We start from the raw sequence: 10,938 nt of genomic DNA, 5'->3' as shown, positions 1-10,938 counted from the left end.
CGTACCTAGTAGCCAGAACACACTTCTCAGCCTACTATGCAAGGCCCGATTTGCCTAATAAGCCAAGTTTTCATGAATTAATTCTTTTTCGACTACCTAACCTACCTAACCTAACCAAACCTAACTTTTCCGGCTACCTAACCTAACCTAACCTATAAAGATAGGTTAGGTTAGGTTAGGTAGGGTTGGTTAGGTTCGGTCATATATCTACGTTAATTTTAACTCCAAAAAAACCAATTGACCTCATACATAATGAAATGGGTAGCTTTATCATTTCATAAGAAAAAAATTAGAAAAAATATATTAATTCAGGAAAACTTGGCTTATTAGGCAAATCGGGCCTTGAATAGTAGGCCAAAAAGTGAGTTCTGGCTACTAGGTACGACATATATATATATATATATATATATATATGTCGTACCTAGTAGCCAGAACGCACTTCTATGACTACTATGCAAGGCCCGATTTGCCTAATAAGCCAAGTTTTCCTGTCAGTAAATACGTCATTATTTCTGAAGTACATTACACAAACATTAGCAGTTGTAGACAACATTGAGCAGGCGTATATGCATCTTATCTCACATGTGTCTGCAATATATGCTTTATTCTGCATATTAATCTCTTGTCAAGTAAGTAATTATCAAAAGAAGGCACCAAACCGGGAAGGCTATGTAGCACCATCAAATGCGCAGAATAATCAGAGGGCGCTAAATATCATCAAGGATGCCAATACGAGAACAAAAACGCATAAGGCGAACGATATCAAAAGTATCCGAGTCACCAAGAATTCTTACGAGGGACAAGCGACCACGAGGGGCGGTCGGAAAGCAAGAGACACGCTCGTCCTGGAAGTCAGGACATTCAAGAAGGACATGCACAACTATAAGAGGGACAACGCAATTCGGACAATGAGGAGGGCGGCAATTGCTCCAGAAATCCCCCTAGATTATACTACTAGAAATTCCACGAAAAATCATTTAGAAATCCTAATAGAAAGCTTACTAGAAATCCTACAAGGCATTCTACTGCAAATCTTACTAGGAATCCCCTAGAAATCATACTAGGATTCGTACGTACTATAAATCACCTAGACATTGTCTAGGAGATTTTCTAGAATATTCTGTATTCTAGAAATCTAGAAAAATGGATACTATTCTAAAATAATGCATATTCTAGATTATAATATTCTAGAATTATAATCTATTATTCTAGATTATTATAATATTCTAGAATATTATTCTAAGATTATTCAATATCCTAAAATATTGATTATTCAATATTCTACATTTTATTCTTCAATAGAATTCCACATAAAGAAGCTTATTCGGTATACTTTAATATAATCAAGTATAAGCGTATATTACATATTATACCTACAATATCTAACATTTACATATCACAATACACGATTGATCATTTATGTACACCTAAAGTTTTTTTTTTATTACCGGAAAGGTAAGGGATCACCAACCCGTACTTTCGTCAAGTCCAATCCATCCAGTGTTCGACCCCCTTACCGTTCATAAATATTTCTTTAGTTTTACTTGCTGTTCATTCAAAATGCTACTTTTCTCAAATATAAATTACATATATTACCATTTTGTGCATATATACTTATAGTAATTATCAAAAGGCACCAAACCAGGATCACTATACAAGTACTCTTGCTGATTATTTGGAGTGGGTGTCATTTACAATCATTTACATTTATTCATTGGAGTCATTTACATTCGTTCATAAATACAAGGTTTGGCGGGATCACACAATGCTTATGAAACTACATTTATTACGTATTAATGCTTAATTTCAACTACCTAAACATACAAACTAGCAGTGATCCGACGTGCATACCTCTATGAAGTCAATATCATCGTTCATATACCTGATCAACACCTACAACGTCACCAGCTTCTAAGTCTGCAACCTATCGGTCCCATGTCTGTTATGGGGTACAGTCTTCAGGGTGATTAGTAACATTTACGACACGCTTTATCTTCCTCCCTCCCACCAGGGAAAACAGCTCTGTTCGTAAACTTATCCTCAAGCACATACAGCTAACAATGCACAATCTTTCAGCCTATTTCATAGCAGATTTCGATTACATACATCAATGTACACAAATACATATCTATACATTTTATATCACAAGAGCCTCAAGTTTATACAGGCCTTTTTACATTTATGGTGAGCCACACTCAAATGGGCACCACCTTTACACTTCGCCAACACTCCGAGTACACTCTCATAATGACATACTTACACATTTCGTGTACACCATTGGTGGCGTTACATTTAACATTAGCTATTTTTTTACATATTCCATTATATAATGACGCAAAGTATGCGATTATTTTAGTTAATGACGCAAAGTATGCGATTACTTTATTTATTAAATAATATACAATATAAATATTGACATTTTACAAGGAAAATACTATATCTCTAAATCTAGTATATATTTCTCAAACAATTTTTCCTGAGCATGTGCTGTAAACACCAACTTTTATGCTTGATCCTGCCTCTAGAACTTCAATATTCTGTCTGCTTTCTAATTGACTGTACATCAAAACCCTTCTACTGTATACCTGACCCCACTCGACATTCATTTGACGCCTTTGGCACAAGTTGAGGCCTGGATTCGTTCAGCCCGCAGACATTTTGGTGTGTCTAGCTCATGGGAAGAGACTGGGCCCTTCAGTATTCTCTCCTCCAACTCAAAGGATTCTACAGCCTCTTCCCGCTCACCACCCGAGTACATCATGATCTCAGCATTGTGGTACCCGTCTTTTTCTTCCTGTCCGTTAGTAGACCCGACAATGAAGAAGTCTTCTATGTTTTCTTCTGCTTTTCGTTTCGGTTTCCGCTTCTGCACAATATATATGATGACTATAATGCCTATCACCAGTAAAACAACCCCCGTTCCGGCTCCTATGAAGTATGGTAAATGCTCACTTGATTCTTGTTCATTCATTTCAGACGAATTTTGTGATGACAATTGAGTGTCATATCCAACAGTAAAGGCATTTAGCACAGTCGGATTACCAATTCCTTCTACCTCATCAGCAGAAGTTAAATTATTTTCGTTTCCTTCCGTTTCTTCCCACTTGTCTGGTGTATAACTTGTTGATTCAAGAACAGCCGTTTCTTGCGACGTTATCATATCTTCACTCAATATTTCTGGTGTCACATACATTCGCCAATCTTTAGTCAGTTGGAATGTTTCCGTTATTCCCGGTGTGGTTGTCTGATCTTTGCCGATACTTGTGTCAAAGTTAAGCTGTTTTGGACCTCTAGGCTGAAGTAGTTCTTCGGTAGTATGTCCTAATCCACTCGTAGGCGCTGTGGCTGGCCCAGAACCTCTGGCAGAATCAACCATGATGCTTATTAGCTCCTCCTCAGCACTCTCCTTATCTGAAACAACCAATGCGTATATATTTTCTTTTCCCTTAACACTCAGAATATATTTTAAATCTGAACTTGCTCTACTGCTCTTGCCATTTATTATTCTACCAGTACTGAGCCTATCAATAGCTTCCTTATTTAATATATTTTCACCTCAAACACTGTACAAGTGGCAATACGAATAGCACACTAAACAATTTATTCCTGGCAATATTTTTTTTACAGTCAATGATCTATTCAATTTAGGTCTGCTTTACATTTATATCCAAAATTTCGGTAACATTTCTTCATATAACAAATTACAAACTTGTTTTATTACTTTGCCATTCTAGCAAATATTTACTTATGACTCCAAACAATTATCTATTCCTTTATCAACAATTCTAACCATCATATATATTTATGCCTTCATTGACCACATAACGTATCTATTGCCCTCTTAGAAAGACACGAAGCCCGCACTTTTAACCGATCCCCCCCCCCTTCTCTGATATTCATTTAATTATATATACACCACTGATAACTATTGGAAACCTACTGTATATCAAACTATAGGCGCAACAAAATTTCTGCACTGCAATAAACTTCCATTACAACAAAATTTAACTTTCGTACCTTGTATGCAAGAAACGTAAACCTCATCCTTCAAGAGCTGGAGGTCTGTGTCCCGAGGGTAGCTACACAAGATGGTATCAAGGTCTTCCCCGACCACGTCCAAGGTATTCGAGCGTCTCACCTGGGGAAGTACATTGAAATCAGGATTCTGAACATTCATATAGGATAAACATTTCTTATCACCATTCCTATCTCAAATACATGGCCACCGTTCGAAAAACACTACAGTAACCTTACTGGACTACACAAGTCACCCTAACTTCCGTCAAACCTACACTTTAAACTCTTCTATGATCAAATTATCTATTTGCTACTCTAATGTCCCCAAATTATTACAAGCATTGTATATAAAATGATTGCCACAACTACCCAAACATACACACAGCTGTAGTTTAATAAATGACAACATGTACTGTACAATTTATGTTGCCAACTTTACGTGGGGCGGACGGTAGAGCGACGGTCTCCCTTCATTTTTGTTTCAAAGGGAGGGAGGGGGCCTTGTTATAATTTTGAAAATCTTGTTATATCTGGTTTGCAGTGGGTCGAGGGCGTTATATGGTGAGCTACGGGCATATTATCGTTCTTGCATTTTCTCTATAATATTAATCTAGCAGCTCGCCGTTCAATCCCTGACCGTCCAAAGTAGTTGGGCACCATTCCATCCCAATTCCTTATCCTCACTTCTCCCCAGTTGTTGTTGTTAAAGATTCGCTACCTGGAACAAAAAGTTCCAAGTAACACGGGCTATGGTGAGCCCGTAGATTGTACTATCTAGTCGTAATGCCTTGGCGCTTTCCCCCGATACTTAAACTTCGAAACTTGCCAAGGGAAGGGAAGTATCTATACATACAATTATCGAAGTACATTATGAACTTATTGCAAACACTGTACCAGACAAAGCATTATAAATTTACACAATTTTTCCCCTAAATTATTGTCAACCTAAGCCCTTATCACACCATCCACAAAGGGAATATATCAGATAAACCGCCACCTTCCTGTCACCCTTGAAGCCACTAGGGGGGGCTTAGGTAAATGCCACTAAACAGGGATCTTACAAAAACTCTTCTGCTACAAGCCTAGTCACGCTGGCTCTCTTGACGCCTAATGCTCAAAGTACATCACATGATTATTTGTGCAGGAATGCTACTTATGCCACACCTATTATATATTATGGACTCAGTATAACTAAATTATTGGGGAAGAGAAAGGTGTTGAATGAGGATAATCAGACTCACCTTGTAGATAACACTGGCCTCCAGGTCACAGTCTCTTCCATTCCTACTCTGGAGCGTGGCGTTGGTCGTCGTCTCGAGCCATACTGGTTTTTCCACAAATAGAAACTTCACCATCTCTCTGTTCCGGCCGGCCCGCACCTCTCCACACGCTGTCCTCCATGAAATATGAAAAATATGCATCCAGTTAACTTTGAGAACACTTCATGTTAAGGGCTACAACGATCTATTAACGGTCAAAACTCCTTACACATTCGTATAGCCTACGAAACCAGTATGTAATTGTATAATTCAACTTCAAACATTATTTGTATATCACATTGTTTATTTTCACATGTCTACCAATACAAGACCCTTTATATGTGGAACACCACATTGCAAAACACGATTTGCACCTCCCAGTGTTACATTTTGAATTGATTTCATACTATACACTATCAAAGTGCAGCCATAACATGTCCCCCACAACACTGGGTACAATTGCAAAGCTAAACACGAGATGAATCATTACACTTCCTGGGTCGCGCACAATCCCCCCCTCCCCTCCCCCACCACATTCAGCGTACCATTTCGTCAGGCTAGCCAAGATTAACAGCCCAATAATTGCCTACCGCAGTACTTGGGGTACCAATATGACGGCAGATTGGCGGTTAATGATCCAGGGACAAGTATGAGAAGGAAAGAAATCTGCCTGTTCCCAGTACATAACTATTCTCAAGTAACCCAACAAAATGAACTCTACACCATATACTTCCTGCTACACAAGGGATAACCAAGAGCCCGTCGACCAAGACCTGAAGCTCACCGATAACTTAAGAACATAAGAACAAAGGCAACTGCAGAAGGCCTATTGGCCCATACGAGGCAGCTCCTATTTATAACCACCCAATCCCACTCATATACTTGTCGAACCCGCGCTTGAAACAATCGAGGGACCCCACCTCCACAATGTTACGCGGCAATTGGTTCCACAAATCAACAACCCTGTTACTGAACCAGTATTTACTCAAGTCTTTCCTAAATCTAAACTTATCCAATTTATACCCATTGTTTCGTGTTCTGTCTTGTGTTGATACTTTTAATACCCTATTATACAAGCAGTAACTTAAAGCACTTACATTTGCCCATGACGAAGAACCCAGACGTGTTGCTTGTACTTCTGCCTCCACTACCGCCAGAGGGGGCGCCATCCAGCTCGCTACACACAACCCCCGCCACGACCACCACCAGTATCAGCAACAAATCCACCTCCAACACGCCGCCTCCACACCCCACGCGTGCCGTCGCCATCCTCACCACCACCACAGCAGTAATCCAGACAAATACTGGCACGAGGGTCACATCTGGAGAGGAAATTAGTCAACCATTTGTCGCAAGTCGACCGGAAGCTGTACATCCCCTCCACTTATCAAGATTTAACATTTCTTCTTAAACATTAAAATTAATAAGGTGTTGGTACTATGACTAACGCCACGTGTATTATTAACATTACAATTAGACTTGGTAGCATTATTAACATTACTGAAATTTTTAAGGTTAGTAGCTCCTTTATATACTTCAAGCCGCCCTTAGATAAATTTACGTTCCCAGACAAGGACAGCAAGCCCACGGATTGACCATATTGACAAAGGTTCCCCTATCTGTCATATGTCAAATTTATGTACCCAGGTAACCAGAAGACTTTAAAGTGGGGATGATTTTTTCTTTTGGGGAAAGTGGGGATGATTTTTTCTTTTGGGGAAAGTGGGGATGATTTTTTTCTTGGGGGGGGGGGGGGGGGGATGGACTGACAACGGCACAGTCAACCAATTTCAAAGACACCACCGAACCACCTTCAAGAATTTGTAGGGGCGTTTACAACCATTTACTAATTTATGAGCCCATTACGTCAGCTCCCTTATCCTGACCGTCATGAGAGTCAAACCCCGGGGTATAATTGTCTCCATCCTGTGCCGGACTATCAGTAACGTGTTTAAAGTGTAAGGAGCTTGAAATATACAGTGTTTTCAGACTTACATGAGGGAGACGGTACATGGGTGCTCGTTATTTTTGCTGTGTTTTTCGATTATTCCTATATTTTGTATTTTTTCTTTTACGGCTGCAGCAATGTTGAATCCATACAATAGCCATCCATACAATTGTGGATGGTAATATTCCATTACCTGGCCTGTACGACCTCCCGACGCATGCGAGGTTGAAGCACTAGCGACTAGGCTACCGAGTAGTCTTAAATAAGCAAAGTTTCCGGAAGCAGCAGCAGCATCGTCCTGCCAACTGGAGTTGCACTTATTTTTTACACCAGCTTTTATAATTTGTAGATTAATGCCGTATATATTACAGAAGTGTTTTCAATGTGAAAACAACAATCACGCGATGGTGTCATGATATGGCTGTAGTCAAGCTTTCCCCGGCCCTTCAGACTCGCTAGGCTCCCTCCCTTTATTTCAGAGGGCGACTGGCCCCCTCCCCCCTTCCAACTGCGTTATTACCAAACACCCGGACACTTTCGGCGGAGACATTCAATAGATCACGATCTTCCTTCATACGTTGTTTTAGATCCATTTAATCTGGAGTAAACCCCTTCCCCCTCCCCACGTGATATCGTGAGCTCGTAAATGCACTTAGCTACACCCTTTAGTGTGTGCTACTTCAATATACAGGACTGCGTTCGGCCTAGTTGTTGCGTTAGTGCCTACGTTACGAAACTGTTTAACTCCTAGCTTGCTTACACAGGTGCTCAAACAGTTAACATCCTCCTAATATGAGGCTTTCGTGGTCTTTCCATGCTCTCAATGCCAAATTAGCCATTCTTCTCGTGTTACTCGCAAATGAACGCCATTACTTCCTTCCTTCGTGTCATTTAAGCCACTTCTCTGCAACATTGCAGTATCTGACTGAACATTTGTTAACCGACTAATTACAAACGTCATCGTTAATAGTGTTATATCGGCACAAAAATTTTGAACACCAAGACTGACGCTCGATTTTCATTTTTACTTCCCATGGCTAACGATTTATTTTAACGAATATCCTTGTAAATCATGTCAGACTTGTTTGCTGTTAAAACTACTATTCACTCACGGTGCCAAACTTTACTACTAATACTTAACTACTTCAGACATCGCCCCCCCCCCCCCAAAAAAAAAAAAAAAAAACGCCAAGGATTCTTATACCAAAAACTCGCAGCAAAATAAACTATACATTCCCGCCCGTTTTCTAGACGCGAGGCATTAACCCAGCCACCCATGGCTCGTCACCATCTCATGCTTCACTCTCACCTGGCTGCTCACATTATCCAGCTCACCTAAAGTTACTTTTCTTAGGGGACGCTGACCCACTTTACACTTATCACCGTCCTACACAGTTGCCACGTCGCACCCAGCAGAATATGTGCGCGTTTTCTTACATTTCATGCCTCTGTACACCTAAACCAAATTAAATCCAACTGTTAACCAGTGATGATTTTCATCCTAAGGGGGAAATAAAGGTTTCCTCATCACCATAGGACATAAAATCACTCGCCAAGGGTAAAAGACGCCATATTTCATTTTGCACGTACAGTTGCGAGCAAACGTAAAAAAGGGGCAGATTCCTTAATTTTAGAAAATTTTTCAGTTTTCATCCACGCTACTTAAATTAGGTAGTTACCACGCGTTACCTACAAATAAACATTTACCCACTTATTTTACCTTTAATATAGGTGTACTAATTCGATTTCGGCTCAAACTCGCACTGACTTTGCAAACACAAACTAAGTCTTCTGAAAGACAGTTTTAGACGGTCTAAGCAAATTTAAAGTGTTTGAACGTGTCACAGATTCGAAGCGAGGACGTATTCTTAGCACTGTTACTACAGATCTAAGCACCTATGCTAACGTAGGGGGGGGGGGCGCACTGATTTTTTAAATGGCCATTTCGTTCACATTTACGTATACGGTTGTTCACAGCCTCAGCTTGTAAAAAAAAAAAAATGTATAGTGTGGAATCTTGAATGGGGGCCAAAGCTGCAACATTGAAGTGCTTTTACCATTACCGGGCTGCTCAATGCGAGATTTTATCTACACAGACTTAATACAGGCTCACCTTTTAGTCTGTAGTAAGGGGGCGGGGCGAATGTTGAACCGATACCAGGCTTCTTTGCTAGAAGATGAAATATCCTACACTTATTCGTGAAGACTATTGGCAGTCAAGTGATGAAGTTGTCGCTGTTCTCGCTGGCATTTGATCCTCGTTCTGCCAGAGGGCCCAGGTGGGTGCTGCCAATCACAGTCGGGTATTATCTGGAACAAGGGAGAAGTTACCAGCGGCTGTTAAATGTGAAGGACTGATTCAGCTTATACCACACATTACAGGGAGACTTATGTAACGAGAGCTGTCATTAAAACTAATCTTTCTGCAATACCGGTGGAAGCGGCTCACATTGAAAAGGCCTGTTTTAAAGGCACCTAGGTAGCACCTGGCTCCAAAAGATGTCACAGCAGATTGTTACAATCAGTGGGTTGACATTCTAAGACGCTAGTACTATATTAACCGCTGTAGACAGACTAAATTTAATATATAAACTGGACGAGTACATACTAAACAGATTTTGATAGTAATTTTGAGAGTAAAGGCGCACTATTCTTGGGTTAAAGTCACACGGCCTAATACAGTAATGCCAAGCCTCAATCTTGCATATCTTGACATCCCAATCCAAATGTTATATTAACCTTAAACAAATTAATATATATAGTAACTACATCACTTACTTGCCTTGTGCCGTACAGACCCATGATAATCACAGTTTGCAAGCTCGCGAGTAGCCTCATCTCCCGGTCCCAATAGCTGATCATACGGCCTGATTGGTAGTTCCAACAGCGTTACAAGTCCAGGAATAGTTAAAGCGAGGTTATGATTACATAGTTCAAAAAAGATATCTAATATTTTAGTACTGAATTAGATATCTTTTTTATAGTCTATATATATATATATAGTCTATATCTATATATATATATATATATATATATATATATATATATATATATATATATATATATATATATATATATATATATATATATATATATATATATATATATATATAGATATAGTCTTCAGCACTAAAATAGCCTCAGCGAATATAGCCTCACACCTTAGAAAAGGGGAGATATACAGCTTGGAATTATAGATATTTTGCCCCTATGTAGTCACGTTATAACGGTGTACAACTTAATACCGTGTACACTAGGGGTCTGTTAGCCCCCTAACGACCCCTCAGGGTAACTGGGTACCACCACAGACACTACCAAAGTTTACGACCGTGTTCACGGACGTCTAGGGGCAAAATAGCGCCACGCTGCTCCTCCACGAACAGGTGGATTCAACAGCCAATCACGTTTCCCCCTTTTCAATTGACGTCACATTCTCGCTAACTGCACCTTCGCTTCTCATTGGTCGGCAATAACAATAGTTAACAATAACAACAGTTTATTGGCAAGTTTTCATGCTTGTAAACTGTTTAATAAATGTAATCAAAGCCGTCAAAGATTGAGGAAAGATGTACACGTTCCTAAGAGGTTGCGTAACAGCTTCGTGAATCTGGCCCGATCATCAAGCAATTAGGCAAATACATGTGAACCTGTACATCTTTCCTCAAGCTTCACCAACTTTGTTTACGTTTATTAAACAAAATATTTTGTTTAAAA

At 39.8% G+C, this 10,938-nt stretch overlaps 1 protein-coding gene across 4 annotated transcripts; it reads right to left on the bottom strand.

Annotated features, from left to right (window-relative positions):
* Positions 1 to 1,320: 1,320 nt before the first annotated feature.
* LOC123747021 (uncharacterized) lies at positions 1,321 to 10,576 on the bottom strand. Of its 4 annotated transcripts, none has more exons than XM_069317429.1 (7): positions 10,386 to 10,576; positions 10,003 to 10,091; positions 9,338 to 9,534; positions 6,374 to 6,598; positions 5,259 to 5,407; positions 4,018 to 4,138; positions 1,321 to 3,411 (listed from the first exon to the last, which is right to left on the bottom strand). In XM_069317429.1, exons 4-7 carry the CDS (start codon positions 6,543 to 6,545, stop codon positions 2,603 to 2,605), a joined length of 1,251 nt encoding a protein of 416 aa, XP_069173530.1. In that variant the 5' UTR covers positions 6,546 to 6,598; positions 9,338 to 9,534; positions 10,003 to 10,091; positions 10,386 to 10,576; the 3' UTR covers positions 1,321 to 2,602. The 4 variants fall into 4 exon arrangements, with proteins under 4 accessions (XP_069173530.1, XP_069173528.1, XP_069173529.1 ...); XM_069317427.1 differs by having other exon boundaries at positions 10,007 to 10,091; XM_069317428.1 differs by lacking the exon at positions 10,386 to 10,576 and having other exon boundaries at positions 10,003 to 10,185.
* Between the last annotated feature and the right edge of the window lie 362 nt (positions 10,577 to 10,938).

This window comes from Procambarus clarkii, chromosome 87 (genome assembly GCF_040958095.1).
Source record: "Procambarus clarkii isolate CNS0578487 chromosome 87, FALCON_Pclarkii_2.0, whole genome shotgun sequence".
NCBI lineage: Eukaryota > Metazoa > Arthropoda > Malacostraca > Decapoda > Cambaridae > Procambarus > Procambarus clarkii.
The sequence above is the reverse complement of the archived record's forward strand: the minus strand, read 5'-3'. Positions and strand labels throughout refer to the sequence as shown.